At 34.0% G+C, this 19,651-nt stretch overlaps 2 protein-coding genes across 2 annotated transcripts; both read left to right on the forward strand.

Annotated features, from left to right (window-relative positions):
• Window positions 1-2,866: 2,866 nt before the first annotated feature.
• On the forward strand, window positions 2,867-7,144 carry LOC139511461 (tubulin alpha-1D chain-like). The gene is made up of 4 exons (XM_071298221.1): window positions 2,867-3,084; window positions 4,761-4,909; window positions 5,631-5,783; window positions 6,174-7,144. The coding sequence occupies exons 1-4, from the start codon at window positions 2,904-2,906 to the stop codon at window positions 7,002-7,004; spliced, it is 1,314 nt and encodes a 437-aa protein (XP_071154322.1). The 5' UTR covers window positions 2,867-2,903; the 3' UTR covers window positions 7,005-7,144.
• A 6,745-nt stretch (window positions 7,145-13,889) lies between these two features.
• Window positions 13,890-18,102, forward strand: LOC139510142 (tubulin alpha-1A chain-like). Its single transcript, XM_071296462.1, has 5 exons — window positions 13,890-14,045; window positions 15,369-15,591; window positions 15,974-16,122; window positions 16,456-16,608; window positions 17,192-18,102. Exons 1-5 carry the CDS (start codon window positions 14,043-14,045, stop codon window positions 18,017-18,019), a joined length of 1,356 nt encoding a protein of 451 aa, XP_071152563.1. The 5' UTR covers window positions 13,890-14,042; the 3' UTR covers window positions 18,020-18,102.
• Window positions 18,103-19,651: the final 1,549 nt, after the last annotated feature.

Consider the following 19,651-nt stretch of genomic DNA (forward strand, 5'->3'; position numbering starts at 1 on the left):
TAACAGCCTATTTATCATTTAATGGAGAATTTTATTTTAAGATGAATATCGGGTTGAATTATGCATGATCAGAGGTCACACTGCGATACAATTCGACATAACACACCACAACACAACACTACCTGTAAAACCAATCATTGATTGGGAAAATAATCGATTATCAATATCGAGAGGCAGACATGTATTAATATTCCGAAGTATTTCTAATGGTTCCGTAAAACAAGTAATCGTTACTCCCCGTCAAACCGGTGTTATAATAATAATATAAATGGAAGTACAAAACAAAGTCTGGGATGCAAGGGGTCATTTGCCTCCCCTCCCTCATCATCGACAATATGTGCACTAAAAAGACGGTTTAAATAATGAACAAGCTGAATACTTTTTGAAAATACTTGCTCGAAAGTTTGGTCAGAAAAAATACAAAACAATCTTTATTTTTTGGGGAAGAACGGAAATTTATCCATGTAAATTTTTCCATACCATATTGTTTAAGAACAGTTTTTTTTATATTTTATAAGCCTTTCATAGTTTGGTACTATACACTCAGATGATTTTATCCTACATAACCGCCGTATATCAATGATCTAAATTATTGAGTTCTAGTGAGGAACTTTATAGAAAAATGGTCAGTCACAAAAATAAAACTAACTATACCATCAATAAGATATAGAATGGAAAAAGGAAATATGTTAAAGAACCAATAAACCGACCAAAGAGTAAAAAGACAGCCGAAGCCCATCAATGGGTCTTCAACACAACGAGAAAATCCCGCACCTGGTGGCAGACTTCAGCTGGCCTATAAACAAAAAATGTATACTACGGTTTAGTGAAAATGGACGGTCATACTAAACTCCTTCGGTTCGGCATATTGAAAATAAATTTTGGACACATATTTTAAAAACATGTTAAATATCTTGAATTCTTTACAACAAAATTGTCTTTAAATTAATATCCCGTTATTGTTTAAAAAATGTGATTTTAAACGATTGATTACATTTTTTTCCTTGGTCGCTTGGTGCACAATACTTTGTTAGCTATCGCCATGTACAATTTAAAGACCAAGATATAGAGGCTTGGAAACCTTGTTTGACTGTCTTCCTTCATTATTACTTTTGTGATAATTGTTATTTCTACGAAACTGTACTAATTCAAGACTCCTCTATCAAATAAATCCTAAGAAATTCAGAATTGACTTTAGTATTCATTGGAACTATAAAACAAATATAAAAGCAGTAGTTACCCTATGCTGTTGTTATTAAACCTATGAAGGCAGACTTGCATATAAATTGCGCTTCTGAATATACCTCTATCGGGAACGGTCAAACCCATATAATTGAAAGCCAAGGATATATAAGAACAGAAAAATGTAAAGAGCTCGATGTGTTTCAATGTCAAAAACTGACGAGGTGACTGAAACTTGTTTTTTTCTATGTTTCTGGCTCTTTAAAAACTTCTGACAAAGAACTACCCTGCTGTCTCGTTGACATATGACCCATACCTCTTTCTATTCGCTTTCAAAGATATGAAAAGATCATTACAATTATGGTGTACGAAAAGTAACTTTAAAAAAAAGTATGAGACTTTTGAGGGTAACGCAAGTACTTCGTATAGATAAAATACTATGTAGCTAGAGAACAAAAGTGACATCATTGACCGATTTTAAAAGTTGATTGGTGTATTCTGCAGCATGGTTAGTTCAAGGTGTTTATGATGTCTTTACACTTAATCCATTGGATATGTACTGATTGAAATTTTACTTATTTGTTTGCAAGTTGGAATTGGCTCTGAACTGCATTTACATACAGAACTGTACTTTGTGTTTTTGTCTCTTTTTGATCGATGTGATAAGTCAAGCGTTTTGCAACATATATTATAGTTTATTCGTATGTTTAGCTAAACATTACAGCACGGTCTCAAAAAAGTATTTATTCTCGCCGCATTCTTTATGTGCCTTTTCAAAACCGTCAGCAGTCTGTAGTATAGTACTTTTCGTAGGTTGCTGTCTTTCATCTTTTTTGTTTGTTGTTTACCATTAATAAGACCATTGAAATTTTGCCAAAGCACAGCATTGCATAGCTCTAACTATAATGTAATGTATTTGTTTGTTTTTCTCATTGTTGACCTATACCTGTTCGCCCTTTTGGTCTCTTGAGGATAGTTATCTCATTGTCAATCATACCACATCTTCTTTATTTTATATACAGAAACCATTGACATCTCTCCGAACTACCTCTTGGTTTCACGAAAATATTTAAATATTAATAATAAAAGTCCCACATCACCTTATTCTTACTTGGTCTACTTTGATCATATCATATCAGTTATATCTACTAGTAGATTTCTATAAATATTTATATTTTAATCACCATTGGGAAAACTAAGTTAGGAACATTATAAAATGATTTGTTTGTTTAAAATCACCACTTAGCAATTACTGTTTGCTTTATTCAACTCGTAATTCTATAAATATGGTAAGTTTTTTTTTCTTCTTATTTTTATCATAATAAATTAGAATTATTTTCTTATTATAGTAGTCTGATATTGGATTGTAAATTAATTATTTCTAAAAACAAACTGTCTTAATATACTGATGAATATGGTCAAAAATAATCTTACAAGTTACTATTATTCTTTGATATTGGTCTTCTTTGTATTTTAAATCATTTATTGTTGTGATGTGTACACATATGTTGTGCAGTATAACATACCGGCCTTCAATTCTTGTAGATGAATTTAGAAATAATTCAGAAATTAAGGTTTCAATTTCTTTAGGATCAGCTATGTGCCATATATAAAATGACGAGAAGTATATCTGTCGTTTAAAACTAGAATTGGTAACAATAGATCAATCTTTTTTTCAGCGTGAGGTAATATCTCTTCATATAGGCCAATGTGGGGTACAAATGGGCAATGCCTGCTGGGAGTTGTACTGTCTTGAACATGGTATCCAGCCTGATGGTCAGATGCCAAGTGACAAGACCATTGGTGGTGGTGATGACTCCTTCAACACTTTCTTCAGTGAAACAGGAGCAGGCAAACATGTCCCTCGGGCTATATTCATAGATCTGGAACCTACTGTTGTCGGTATATATCAGCTTTAAACTCCATTGTATAAAGGAGTAGGTCCAGTAAGACTCCTTTTTTGGCCCAAAAATATAGCAATTTTACAAAATTGTTAAAATGTAAACTTTTAGTTATTTATTGGAAAGTAAAATGTTTCTGCTACATACATTTGGGTTGTTTTTGACAATATAATGCACATATATCGGGTAATAGCATCATTAAGTCATGCTAAATAACTGAAATCTTCAGAATTTTAGAATTTTAGTTAAATTTTTGACGGTTTCCGTCTTAAATGAAAGTGGCCGCATTTGTGTTCATCCTTAATATTAAACTGTATTTTGTATTTGATGATAATACATAACATATATATAAAGGTTGAGGATGAACACGGATGCGGCCACTTTCATTTTTGTCAAAAACCATCTAAAAAGTGACATTTTTCGACATATTTGATAGATTTTTCATATTTAAGCTTGCATCGGAGTGTTTTTAATGACTAAATCAGTTAAAATCTTTCACATAAACTAATTGAATCAACTGGAATAGGCACTTTAGTGTTTAAAAAGTGTCCAAAATCTTTCGTCAGATGAACTTGAAATTTGAGGCCAAAATCAGCCCTTACCGGACCTACTCCTTTATTAAATTATCATATCAACATTTCAATATCAATACAAACTATTTCAAATTTAACATATGAAAATAAAAACATATGGCCCGAGAACACAGTTTTTTCGTAGTGCATTTCTTTTAGGCAATAAATTCAAATTAAAAAAATCCCACCTAATCTATCTCAAAGAGATTTTTACAGTGTAGTGAACTACTAGTGGGCAAATAAAATCAAATTTATAGAAACTTTTACCAGCTCTTACTCAAAATATTGACAATTTTGCGATAAGGGGGTCTAAAATTCAGTTTGACAGCTTCCGACGTAATAATTTGACCTTTTTTTTAACTGGACCAAATCACTATACTTAACAAAGATTCAGCACCGAAATTTTTTAAACATGTAATTACACCCCCTACTTAATAGTTTATGCATTAAATATCAAGAAATAAATTGGGAAAGTGTATCAAATAAAAAATGCAAGTTATACACTGTTCACACTAGGGACTATATAAAACCAAAGGACGATAACTGTGTCCTTGGACCATATCAACCTCCGAAAAAGGACCGAAGCTCATAAACTCTGCTATTAAACGCAGGACTTCGGGAATGTCCAGAGTGCCGACAACCTTGCTTCGGAACATATGGTTTGATTGCCAATGGAATTGTCAGACAAGCTGATGATGGTGTTTTACATACATTTATAATTGAACTCTAATATGTTCTATTATTCTATTATTCTATATATTGTTTTGTATTACATTGTATTGCATTGATTTGTATTGTATAAAGTTATTGTTTGATTGTATTGCTTGACCCTTATGAGTGTAATATTGCAATAAAGATTATAATGAAATATTTCTTTGCCAGAAACGTTGAGATGTAGAAGTTAGCAACTATGTTTCTCTACATCTTCGCCCTTCAACAATAAGTAAAACCTATACCGCGGAGAAAGCTGCAAAAGTGACAAATGTAAAATGACTTAATTAAGGGAGTAGAGTAACGTATAGTTCATTTGGGACGAGACATACATTCAGTGGTCGGAATAATTAAAAAAAAATAGCATATTTACGTTTTAGTTTTATTATTTCAGATGAAGTCCGAACAGGTACCTATCGTCAGCTGTTCCACCCAGAGCAACTAGTCACTGGTAAGGAAGATGCCGCCAATAATTACGCTAGAGGCCATTACACCATTGGGAAAGAAATTGTAGATTTGGCTCTTGATAGAATTAGGAAATCAGTATGTTAATATAACCATAGTATTTTAAAACTATAGTGAGAGTTTTTAAAATGAGGTTTGGTAGGCAGGCAGCTGGCTTATAATGTTATTTAATTCAAGGTTATTAACAATTTTTCAACGTGTTCCATAAAAATAGCCTCAACCCAAATCAAAAACGAATAAACCAAAAACTTCAGGAGAAAAGTTTGTTTATATATTTAGCGTTGTTAAGCATATTTTATAGATGAATATTACTTGTGTGTGGGAAATTTGACCAATTAATTTAAAAAAAAAACTTGTAGAATTCTATATTGATGTTTTTTAGGTTTGGACTTGCTAATCTTCTTTGAGATAAACTAAGACTTTGTTTTAAAAAAATATGAGTACTAGAATCTTAATGAAAACATGCTATTCTAAATTGATTCCGTATGGCTAAAATTATTCCCGATTAATATATTTTTTAATATAAGTGCCACAATTCAAACGACATCATAGTTAGAACAGAGAAAATCGGGTGCTAGAATGTAAAGTATAGATAATGAAAGACCAAATAGTAAAGAAAAACTAAAATTGGTTTAAAAAAAATAAAATACCCCCCCTCCCTCCCCCATCCAGACCCTCATGTTGCTTTGTTTGTGTCAGAATTATTTATTTGTTACAATGCCTCAAACAAATACGCAAGGGTTTCTATAGTTATTACATGTTAATTGTAATGATTATGAATTTTGTTTCAATGTTCTAGGCGGATCAATGTACTGGACTTCAAGGATTTCTGATTTTTCATAGTTTTGGGGGCGGAACTGGATCAGGATTTACATCCCTGTTGATGGAGAGATTGTCGGTAGATTATGGAAAGAAATCAAAGCTGGAATTTTGTGTTTACCCTGCTCCACAGGTATTTTGAATTGTGTGTATCAATACTTCCTACAAGGAAATTGAACTTATTTACTGGCTTAATTTTACATAAATCAAAGTGTAAATGAAAAACACAACAAAAAAAAACAAATTTATAAGAATATATATTTTAATTTTTTTAAATTTCATATACAATAAGTAAATAGTATATTTTTTTGTGTATAAAAATAGATTTTTTTAAAATGAAGCTTTATAAATTTTGTGCGTCATAAACATTCTTCTCAATGTAGTTAACCTTCTTAGGTACATCAAACCCAAAAACTCGAAAGCCAAGGATGCATCAATACTTGAATGTGTACTTGAGACAGAGAAGATCTGAAAAAACTATACGAAAATTGGACAAATATCATGTATTATTGTTTTTTTCCAGGTTTCTACAGCCGTGGTTGAACCGTACAATGCCATTTTGAATACCCATACTACCCTGGAGCATTCTGATTGTGCTTTTATGGTCGACAACGAGGCTCTGTACGACATTTGTCGACGTAATTTGGATATCGATAGACCAACCTATACAAATTTGAATCGTCTGATTGGCCAAATAGTCAGCTCAATAACTGCCTCCCTCCGCTTTGATGGCGCCCTCAATGTTGATCTCACAGAATTTCAAACAAACTTAGTCCCCTACCCGCGCATTCACTTCCCAATGACAACTTATGCACCAGTTATATCTGCAGAGAAGGCATACCACGAGCAGCTTTCTGTAGCTGAGATAACAAATGCCGTTTTTGAACCTGCCAACCAAATGGTGAAATGTGATCCACGTCATGGAAAGTACATGGCTTGCTGTATGTTATACAGGGGAGATGTTGTGCCCAAAGATGTCAATGCTGCAATTGCTACCATAAAAACAAAGAGAACCATTCAGTTCGTTGATTGGTGTCCAACTGGATTCAAGGTCGGAATCAACTACCAGCCACCTACTGTTGTTCCAGGAGGAGATTTAGCTAAAGTACAAAGAGCTGTCTGCATGTTGAGTAATACAACCTGTATAGCTGAAGCATGGGCCCGTCTTGACCACAAGTTTGATTTGATGTATGCTAAACGTGCCTTCGTTCACTGGTATGTAGGAGAAGGTATGGAGGAAGGAGAGTTTTCAGAAGCTCGTGAAGATTTGGCAGCTCTGGAGAAAGATTACGAGGAAGTTGGGGTAGAGTCTGCAGAGGGAGGAGAAGAAGAACAAGAAGGGGATGAATATTAAAATAATATTTGACTATAAAGATATGATCACTTTTATAGACGTGAATGTCGTACTCAATTTTCGGATGTTTATTCTCTGTTTTGCAACCAGATATTAAAAATCAATTGTTAAATATTATCTAAGAAATACGATAAGATTGTTTTTCTCTTCTTTGATATAAATTTACCTGGATTTATTATGGTATCCAACAGATATCATTAGACCTTTTCAACATCTCTCGACACCTACAGTTGAGAACGACTAAGACAGGTAAATTGTGAAGGGTTGTCTTAAAAATAGAAAAAAATGAAATCATTATTGATTTTATTACTTTCATTGACAATGATACAACTTTCCTACAGCACGGCCGACACTCGGCTAACCGAGAGATTGGTCGGTTAATCTTTATTGAGTATACGGCTATATCGGCGGTTGGTCTGTTAATCGGGTTGGCTAAAGTCTGTTAATCAGGTGATATCGAGAAAACCATTGAAAGTTCAGCATGTTTCATTGTATAACTTTCTAAATATATTTTCCTCATAAAAAGTATTCATGTCTAACAAAACAATTCAATGTACTGAATTATTATCTTTCTAGCTTCGATGTACGATCTATAAAATGAAAAGGCGGGTTACTCATCAATAAATTTATACACATTTTACACACATAAAATGTACACAAAATGACACATTGGTTAAATTAACTTGCATTCAATATTTTGAACATCGAAAAAAGAAAGGCATTATGTTTGTTAACCATATTGATATCATTGTGTGAAAAATCTGCAAGAAAATCTGTATTTTGGTGACATTAATCAACCTTTATTTAAAACCTGGTCTGTTAATGGGTCGGATATATAAAACCCGGTCTGTTAATTGGTCTGTTAAGAGTTATGAATGGCAATAAAAGTATAATTTTATTGCTATATGGAGTGTTATCGGATCAAATGAGTAGGCTCAAGACGAGCGGCTAAAATATACGAAAACAACAAACGAGCAATGAAACATAACATATACGGAAACAACACATGAAATTGAAAATTGATAAAAATGATTTCAAAATGTGTAATATTAAAGTAATATTAATTTCGTCCAAGAATGATCGCATATACCATGTTGATTCTGTTCAATTGTCATGAATGACACAAATTTGTCATCTACATTGGTAACACAGGCACTTGTCTCAGACCCCCCCCCCCCCCCCCTAATATACCTTAATATGATTTTTTTGTTTCTGAGACAAGTGCCTGTGATTGGTAACCAGTATATAAATCAGATAAACCGTCGTAATGTAACTAAACATCAGCAAGTAAAATATATTGGGATGACAAAATATGAAAAAGAAAGAAAGAATATTGAGTAAGATAAATAAAATGTAGAAAAAAATGACATAACAATTTAAAGAATACAGAAATAAACAATACCCCCAATCCGGACCCTCATGGGATACACGAGAATCTGGATGGAAACGCAGAATATAGAATAATATATAAGGACAGTAGATAGTGATACATTGCTAAAAACTAGAGAGAAAAATAATACTTATTTAAGAATACACACATGAAACACCGATGGCTGTTGAAACAGTAACGGATTGCGATGTACTTAATATATTGGTGACAAATCTAAAAGTTTACATGTGGACAACTATGGTGGCAGGTTAATGCCATTTTGCGTTTTAGCGAAAACGCGAAATTGCGAAGTCGAATTTCTCGTTTTCGACTTCACGTTTTCGCGTTTTCGACTTTGCGATTTCGCGTTTTCGCCCTATAGACTATGAAAGGCGAAATCGCGAAAACGCGAAATGGACTTCACCGGCCACCATAGACAACTGTAGTTCTCCTCTGCACTTATGTAGAAAGGCACTAAACGGAATAAAAGAATTGAAACTTAAAATAACCAAATGTAGCTGCATTCTCTCCTTTCCGTTTACTTCTTTAGAGAGATTTGTAAACAACATAATTATGATTAAGTAATAGAAGAAAAGAACCAATTGGATGATGCTGGCGAATTAGGGTTTAACGTCCAGTGACAAATACCATGTTCATATGTGAACGAGAACACGTTATATGTACCCTGTGTTGTATTAGAAAGACACTTGCAGTCGGAATTGAGAACGTGCTACTTCAAACAGACACAAAAATTAAGGCTGATTATAAACGTCAATAAAAAATTCATGCATATTCAAGAGGCCAATCCATATCACGCTATATTGAAGTGACACACCCTTCAATAAAATGCAAAGAAAGTCAAAATAAAAATGCTCTTTCTAGGATACTGTGGCACCGTATTGTCATTTTTGTTTACTCAGGAACATCTCATTCTTAAATTTTTCAAGAGAAAAATATAAAGGTAGCAAAATTATTGTCGTGGCTAAATAACTCTTAACTGACACAATTTCAATTGTCCAACCCATTAACAGACTTTATTCCCATAATTTTCACTAAAACGGAGTATTACTCACGTTATTTTACAATCATGAAGTATTAACTAATGTCAATTTATTTTTTAGAACCACAGTACTATTTTTTGTCCTTTAAATGATATCTAAATTTGTTTGTTTCGCCTTTTGTTAAAAAATTGCTATGCGTATAAGCATAAATACTACATACTTGCGCGACGCCTTTTAGTTTTACTGAAAACTGCGCAGACTAAGAAATGTTTTTACAAGTGCAAAATGTTCTATGATAGATATCATTTGGTCAGACACTTTTCTTTTTTTGATTTGGTTCTTATAACATGCCAAAAATCTGTATATTTAATAGAGTTTAACATTAAATTAAGCGTTTTACTCTTAACAGACGTATAACCAACCCGATTAACAGACCAATCGCCCATATAGCCGCATACTCAATATAGATTAACCGACCAATCTCTCGGTTAGCCGAGTGTCGGCCGTGTACAGAGTCCAAATAACATTATTTTTTTATAGTTTTTCTTTTGAGACGTGGAGCTTCTAGCTGTCCTGGTGGAATTTGGAAAATGAAAAGAACAAAGCATGCTTAATTGTGGTTAAAATTCATTTAAACAATGTATTATGTCTGTTGACAAATGCGGCACATGTTTCCAAAGTGTATGTTAGTTTGGGCCTTGGTTGCCTCCATAATGTACTCAATACCTTGCATTTTTTTAATTCACCAATTTGGTGTCCCACTTGAATTATGTATTCACCAATCACGCTATTAAATTTGCTGTTTTTTATCAAATGTTATGGCTTACGATTAATTTGAGGTGTTGTAAATGGTGTAACTAAAGGATGACGATTTGGATAAACTTTGTCTCTTAGGAGAACACAGTCCTCTGGGAAATGCGGCAGACTATTTCTCCTTATTTTGATCCAAAAACATCCCTTATGTATGGTCATAGATGAAATAAAAAAAAAATCTAAAGTACGAAAAAAAAAAGAACTGAAAAAGGTACAAAACTTTGTTCCGCAAATTGGATATAGAGAAACACATTCTGACCCGGCGAAAACAAAACAAAATACAGCAATGACAGTGTGTCAACTTTTTGTTAGAAACCAAAAGGTCATTTTCAGGAACAGGGGAAGAACACTATGATGAAGGGACAAGGTATGTTGTATTCGGGACATCAGACGTTGGTCTCCAAGCCCATGCTTAGCACTGACCATGTTGATTTTGCAATGTCTAGAAATATAAATTCCATACGCATGTATGTAAAAAAAATTATGTACTGCTTAGATGTTGTAACATTAAAACGAGAAGTCAATTATATTTTTTTCTTAAAAATTCATCATGAAAACATCAACTCTAATAAAATATCTCGAGGCGGAGAAGTCCGCTGTTGATAAACAAAAAACAAAAAATAGATGTGATATTTTCCTTGGACCTTCAAAATCTTTTTGTGATTATCCATCCAGAAATTGAATATGTACATCAACTAAGGTGAAGACCGGTTGAAAAATACCAATTTGGTCGTGTTCACAAGTGTGATACGGACATACGGACAGTCCAGTATTTACTTCTTTTTTTTAATAAATTTTGGAAAATTTCATCAAAGCTTTTACACCAACAAATTAATCGTTATTTACTTGAGTCAAATATTTGGTAAAAGACTCACATAATCATAAAATTGAAGAGAAGCGGACCAGGATGCAGAATGGTTGCTGTATTTGTTTTAATCAATTCAACATGAAATGTCGTGTAAATACATACAAAATAAGAAAACTATATGACAGATACATATATGTATTTTAATCTATTTGGTAGATATATATTCTGAAGCTATATAGTCAAGACAGTATATAACCGCTGCGGGCGCCAATCCAATATGTAACGTATTGATAATCATGAAGGTTTTGTCTTTGAGACGACCCATCCATTTTACCTGTAAACTGTAGGTGTCATTAGTCGATGTCGAGAGATGTTGAAAAGGTCTATTAATAAGAGGAGATCGGATATCCACCGGTGAGACGGCGGCAAACTATCAATTCAGATACAAGAAAAACATGTCAAAATTCTGCCTCTACAATTGTCAAGTTGAGTTCGGTACATTTTAAGATGTAAACCGATATTGTTCTGAACAAGATGTAAAAATATTAACAAAGACTGTTAAAGATTGTTTATATCAAAACCAAATTGCTACACGGTAAACAAAATTACCAAAATTTATCAACAGATGACCTCAAACAACCTCAAACAAAAATTTGTTTATGTCTTTTATAATAGTAGTCATCCATTTAGAATATATTTGCCAGTCTGTTTTTACATGTTTGTCTTTCCCAAACACGTTGAGCTAAGGCCTTCAACATGGAGCACAAAAAAAAAACACTTCTCGCTTCACCGCAATACTAAAACGGCACCCTAGTCATGCTAGTACCGTCTTCACTGTTGAAAAGTTCCATATGTTCCTCTCGAGCTGCCAAACCGTTTCGTTTTCAGGGTTGTTTCCGTTTTTATTACGATTCACACTTTACAGGATACTGGCTTAATTAATACACAATTATTTCAGATTGCGACAATAAAATACAGAATAATTTAAAAATAGTGTTCCAGAATGTTAAATCAACTTTAAACCATTGTGCACAAGAGACACATGGCAGCATTTAGACACTTACTAAATCAATTGCTCGCAATGACACTGACCAAGAATTATAATATACATTTTATTAGTTGCCATGTGAATAAGGGTAGATATGTAAAAGCTCTCTTGAGCTTATGCTTGTTCTGTTATCTGTAAATGGAATCAAAACAAAACTTTCGTATTCGAATGGAGAAGAAGTCAACAAAAGGCAACACAACTCAAAGTAAAAGAAAACGCACAGACAATCTAATCAAAATATTGATCTCTGATTACTAGAGCACACACCGGTAGAACACACCCGTGATATCGCGGGTCCGTGACTAAATTTAGGTATATAACTATGCGTAAGCCTTATTTTAGTATTGGGATTGTCATCTGATAAAGTCATGCCGATTATAAGACGCACAGTTTTCTCTGCTTTCAAAATCTTTCTGTTTGAACCCGTCGACCTGGAACATCTTTTTTATATTTATCAATTTTTGGTAATATTAATTATTTGGAAAACAAAAGGTCCTGGAATCGAGTATTTTTTAATCAACAGTATTAATAATTTTAGTATTCGTATTGTTATCTCTTATTGATTAAAATTCTACAATAGGGAACAATTTGACAATGATTAAATTTAGTATTGTCAACCCTGTGATAATGACCCGTGTATATAGCAAAATCCGAAATACACCGTTTGGTGGTGCGCCTGTCAGATGCGGAACGTACAGATAAGGTAATAGGTAACAGATGAATATACTATTGGTATCGGTATCGGATTCGACCCTGAACTTGTTAATTATATGTGGAAAACAAAAGGGTCTGGCCTGGTGTAATTTTTAATCAACAGCATTGTCCTATATCAATGGCTATATATAAAATTGAATTCTTTGATTTGTCGTTTTTACCCCACGACGGCTGACAAATTGGACCTCGTTATTTTAGTATTATAGATGCATGCATATGAGTAGTATAACGTAATCAGAGATTAATATTTTAATTAGATTGACGCACAGAGTTCCTGTTTGTCAAATGGTACATTTTATATCAAAGCTTTTCCATTTGAAAAGACAAAAGATAAAACGACAAAGAAAACATTTTTTTTACCATGACCGTAAAACAAATTTTAAGGGTATATAACGTTTTCATCACCAATTATTTGGTGGCAACGTCTAGACATGCTTTTAGTAATTATATACTTTTGATATCCCAATTGTCCCAAGTAGAACAAATTTAGTGCAAGTCCAGATTTGTCTATACCATCAATTGCATGATCTGTTTCGTCGCCGTTCGGTGAAAGCGGTCATAGATCATTAGGAAATTTCATTACATGACGCTTTTGTGAATGCTTACTCTCACTAAGCAATCCCCCACAAGTTCCTTTTCGATAAAACGATAACATTTAAAATTTACAAATTACTTATATTTTACTTTTATGTCTCTGCGTGTTTAATAGAGTTATATTTTAAAAGCACAACACGTTGAAGTGATTTCCAATTTTTCCTTTTTTTCTCTCTCCGTTGAGTTTGCACCAAAATTTGTTTGATCTTCGGTTATGCATTGCCAAACATGTATATTATAAATCAGACTATAGTTGACTTCTTTTACATATCATAAAGAAGTAATTTGCATTAAATATAAATAGGTATTAATGCGTAAAGGATAACGATTCAAACAAAGAACGCATTTAAACTATTTCATCTATAAATTCAAAGGATATTGAATTTTCATAAGATGGATAAATATAAATCATAAATGCTTAGGCTAGATGTTGATATACTATTCATTTACCCTTTTAAAAGATTCTTTTCAATTAAAAATCAATAGTTATTAATATAAATGCATTTGATGGGATGTTTTACACATTAATTAGAATAACAATAACGGTTGTAAGTTGTCTCTATGGGAACATATGAATGTACTATGGTAAATAGAAATATAAAGGGGAACGGATTATAGAATCCTCCACACAACAACTTTGTTCAGTTAACATTACCATTCCTGGACAAATTCATTAACTTAAACTACAATCATGGTAAGTTGGTATGCAATTTATAAGTCATATATTGTTTTGAACATACATTGTATATAAAGCGACTATAAAATAATTTAGAAATGATCACTCGTGTCGAAGTTCTTGTGTCGAAAACTTCGACATGTTTAAAATGGATTTTTGGACATGCAACTCATGTTCATTTTAGAAGACGTTCGATCAGTAACAAAGCCGATGCTTTTGCTTTCATCTATCTTCTATGAATTCCTTTATGTACGTTTGCATTCGTTTTTCGTTTCCTCTCCATCGGTATACAGACTCTGCATATGTTATAATGACCTAAAATTAGTTTCCTTTTTTGTATGCATCATGTTTGGTTAAATGGATGGCTTTTACCATTAAGAATATCTCCAATAAATTCTACTTGATGTTGCTGTCAGGAAATGCATGCTGCAGTTCTTAAGGCGGAAAAAAATCTGTTGACCTAACCATCCTTTTTCAAAGTTATTATCAGCCTGATTAGAAATTGCAGATTTGTCGTTTCTGAGTGTCTGGTACCGAAAAATGATAGCAAACTATGGACGGTTAGCTCCCCTTAATTATTAATTTCCAGTGCATTTTTTAAAACCAAATTATGCCTTGAAATACCAGAACAGGAACGAAAAAAAAGTTGTATGCATGCACCATTATACATTTTGAACATAAAGTAATGTACACATGAGCATTTTCCCCCTTCAGATCTCTGTCTGATTCTTAGGTAGATTGACAGTGAAAATATGACTTACAGCCGATGGCATTGAGTGTGTAGGGAAAGGTAGAATCCTTGGTTAGCTTGCTTGTTAGCTGAACCGTGAAGTCAATATTAGGTTAGGTAAGAGTAGACTAGTCCGACAGATAACCAATCTATCTGGCTGTACGACTACTTCGAAAGGAGGGTAGTATACCTTACCTAATAATGACTTCACGGTTCAGCCAGTTAATCAAGGATTCGACCTTTCTCTGCACACTCACTGCAATCGGCTGTAATATGTAAATTCATAGAATAACATATTGTTCAGACAATAGTTACTGATAACAATATGCTGACCTCTCAGCTAATTTGTTTTTGTGTTGTTAGGTTACCGTCTCGTGGAAATATACCGAATGTTGGAAACTTTCATTTCATTCATTGTAAACACTTTCTCTGAACAAGTTAAACAATAGATTATTTTTAAATCTTATTTTTCACCGATCAAAATTATTTAACAAATACATTGGAAGCATTGATTACCGATTTTATAAACACATGTCCGAGATGAAACTAAATTTTTTTACTGAAGTGTAAGCTCTCTGAGTTGATGTTATATATGTTCTTTTTTTTTTTAGCGGGAGTGTATTTCAATTCACATGGGTCAAGCTGGCGTCCAGATGGGCAATGCATGCTGGGAATTGTACTGCCTAGAACATGGTATCCAGCCTGATGGTCAGATGCCAAGTGACAAGACCATTGGTGGTGGTGATGACTCCTTCAACACTTTCTTCAGTGAAACAGGAGCAGGCAAACATGTACCTAGAGCTGTATTTGTGGACTTAGAGCCAACAGTTGTCGGTGAGATTTGAACAATTAAATACATTGTTAGCCTAATGTATATTGTGAGGTCCCACCAACCCCTTATACTGAAAAGTGGTATACTAGCACAACATACGAACAAACTGTTATAATAAGTTGGAAATGACGCGACTCGTCATATTGGCACGACATACAAAAACAAACTAACATAAAAAGACAAAATACACCGATCAAAGAGTACTCACTGCTACTTAAAGCTCGTTCAAAACCAATAACTGCTAGTAATAGATACATCATACTTTACCAGACTAAAGTATCAATCAGGAAACATCTATTTGAACGGATTGAGTCTAAAGACAGTCTTATTAATCTCTATTGGCTTTAAGTTTTAGTGTTTTTAAGATGTTTTCATCTTTTGCAGATGAGGTCCGTACTGGTACCTACCGTCAGCTTTTCCACCCGGAACAGCTTATCACTGGCAAGGAAGACGCCGCCAATAACTATGCCAGAGGTCATTACACCATTGGAAAAGAAATCATTGACTTGGTGCTCGACAGAATTAGAAAATTGGTAACTATAATTACTTAAAGTATTTTTTCGTTTGGTCACTATTTTTGCAATGACATTGATAATTAATAAACTTTTATGACAATCTGCCATACAACATATGTTTATTATACATATTAGATATCAATTATAACATATTTTGGAATCATATTATTTGTAAGGTTTGAAGCTCTGGAAAATCTGTTAATTTTTTTTTATATTGTAGAAATTATTCAAAAGTTTTGAAATGAGCAATATTCTTCTGAACAATATTCTCTGCATGAATGATTTATAAAATTGAAAATGATCTTTTTGACTTTTATTGTCGTATATGTATTACATTACATTTAAATTTAGGCTGACCAATGTACTGGTCTCCAAGGCTTCCTGATTTTCCACAGCTTCGGTGGCGGTACTGGATCCGGTCTTACTTCACTATTGATGGAAAGATTGTCGGTAGATTATGGAAAGAAATCTAAGCTGGAATTTGCTATCTATCCAGCACCACAGGTAAGATGCCTTCTATTATAATTATTGTTTCCAACTTTCATTTTTATAAATATATTCAGTCTAAATGAATACTAGTACATTTGGATAACCGATTAAAAGAGGCGTAGAGAACCATCTACGAATTGAAATTGTTATGCTTGCATTTAAGAATAACACAAAATCGAGAATGGAAATTGGGAAAAAAACACGACATAAGAGCAGAAAATAGCCCAAGGCCACCAACAGGTATTCAACACTTCGAGAAAATTCCGCACTCAGAGGCGTTTTTCAGCTGTCCCCTAAAAAATCTTAGCAAATGACAAAATCAACCGAATGGACAACAACTGTCATATTCCTGACTTGATATAGACATTTTCGGATGGTTTACGAACTGCAATGTTAGGAGCTACTATGATCAAGAGGGATAGAAATAAAATAGGTTAACTCAGTAAATCCGAACATTAAAACCTAGGGGATGACAAGTAGGAAAATTCAATTTTGTAAGATATCGAAATAATTCAATAACTAAAATCACAGAATCTTTGTAGGGCCTTTATACAGAACGTTTCTACAGTTTTCTATATTCCTTATTTTTTTTTTTTAGATTTCCACTGCAGTTGTAGAACCATACAACTCCATTTTGACAACTCATACCACACTTGAACACTCAGATTGTGCTTTTATGGTTGACAACGAAGCCATCTATGACATCTGTCGTCGTAACCTTGACATTGAGAGGCCAACATATACCAACTTAAATCGTCTGATTGGTCAGATTGTCAGCTCCATTACTGCCTCACTCCGTTTCGATGGTGCTTTGAATGTAGATCTTACCGAGTTTCAGACCAACTTGGTGCCATATCCACGTATTCATTTTCCTCTGGCTACCTATGCTCCTGTTATTTCTGCTGAAAAAGCATACCACGAACAACTCTCAGTTGCAGAAATCACCAATGCCTGTTTTGAACCTGCCAACCAAATGGTGAAATGTGATCCACGTCATGGAAAGTACATGGCTTGCTGTATGTTATACAGGGGAGATGTTGTACCCAAAGATGTCAATGCTTCCATCGCTACCATCAAAACTAAGAGAACCATTCAATTTGTTGATTGGTGTCCAACTGGGTTCAAGGTGGGAATCAACTACCAGCCACCCACTGTTGTTCCAGGAGGAGATTTAGCTAAAGTACAAAGAGCTGTCTGCATGTTGAGTAATACAACTGCTATTGCTGAGGCCTGGGCTCGTCTTGACCACAAGTTTGATTTGATGTATGCTAAACGTGCCTTTGTTCACTGGTATGTAGGAGAAGGTATGGAGGAAGGAGAATTTTCAGAAGCTCGTGAGGATTTGGCAGCTCTGGAGAAGGATTATGAAGAAGTTGGCGTAGATTCTGTAGAGGGAGAAGGCGAAGAGGAAGGAGAAGAATATTAAACAATTAAAAACATTCGAAAGCAATATTAACATTTCTTTTCAGGTATTAAAAAGAACGTTAATAAAATACTGATTTCATACAAGTTATGTTATTATGTTCAATTACACTGTAAATATTATATTGATTCACAAAAGAGAGTCGAAAGATACCAAAGGGATAATCAAAGTTATAAGTTGAAAACAAACTGACAAAGCCATAGCAAGAATGAATAACGACAAATAGTTTACATAACATACCATATAATAAGAAAGACCGAGCAAAAGGTGGAGTGCAGTGTCGGATCAATGTGGGGGGGGGGGGGGGGGGTCCGTTTGTTGGAACCCCCTTTTTTGGACGATCAACGCATTTGAATGGGGACATGAAGTTGGAACCCCCCTGTGTCCTGGGTTAGGAACCCTCTCTTTTTAAAATGACTGGATCCGCCCCTGCATGGGAGGGGGTGATATCATATGCTCCGAAAGAGTTAGCAAATATTGTTCCACATGTGACGACCGTCGTGTTAAGCCTCTAAAATATGTTGATAGTTTACATGAAGAAATAATGCATCACAAAATCTGCACACAATAGCGTGTTGGTATTCGACTCTTTTCTTAATTTGCAAATCATAGGTCATGTAATATTTCTAATCTTTAAACTTGACCGAGTATGAAATTTTAAAATTGAAAGGGTTTTTTTTATAACAAAGGATACCCACGACTGTCTTACCTGGAAGAAGAAGATTGTTACTGGGGAAAAAACCAGGCAGTGGGACATAAATAAGCACATAGATTAGCACTTGAAAGCAAAGCAAGAGCAACACGATCTTTTTAACAAAAAAGAGGTGATATCAGGCCTCACGGTCATAAAACTTTCGAGCATGATTTTTGTACTCAGACTCGAAAATCAACCAATCAAACTGCTGGATTTCATGTTTCGAGCATTATTTTTGTGCTCCGAGTACTGAGCAAAGTTTTATGCCTTCAAGGCCTGGTGTTCCGGCAGTGTAAGTAGATCCTTCTCCAAATATGGCATCCGTCATGTAAGTAGTCACAGCCGGTGATAAGTCTCATTCGGTTCATCTATCTATTTGGAAAAGGATTCAGAAGGATTTAATAATGCTTACTGTGAGTGAAAGTTTGAGGAAACACATTAAACAATCTCGTGAAAATAACATTCATTGCTAAACATATCCAATTCCATTACTCCAATAATTCGCCTGTATATGTAGGATAAATGGACAAGACCACTTTAATGTTTTTCGAAAAACAATTAATCTTCTAAATGACATCGTTTGTCAACCTTCTTTATAACCTCATTGGTCGTTTGTTGCTACGTTGCATATTTGTTTTTCGTTCATTATTTTGTGCATGAATTAGCCGTCAGTTTTATGGATGGAATTATTTTACATTTGTCATTTTGGGATCTTTTATAGATGACCATACGGCATGGGATTTCGTCATTGTTGAAGGCCGTACGGTTACCTATAATTGTTAATTTCTGTGTCATTTGGTCTCTTGTGGAGAGTTGTCTCATTGGCAATCATACCAGTCACATCTTCTTTGTTTATCCATCGGATGTTCATATATGACATTTGTTTGGTGGACATCAGTATTTATGTTACTGGATTTCCCTTACATGTTGGCCTTAGGGCT

The sequence above is a fragment of the Mytilus edulis genome, chromosome 2 (assembly GCF_963676685.1).
Source record: "Mytilus edulis chromosome 2, xbMytEdul2.2, whole genome shotgun sequence".
Taxonomy (NCBI): domain Eukaryota; kingdom Metazoa; phylum Mollusca; class Bivalvia; order Mytilida; family Mytilidae; genus Mytilus; species Mytilus edulis.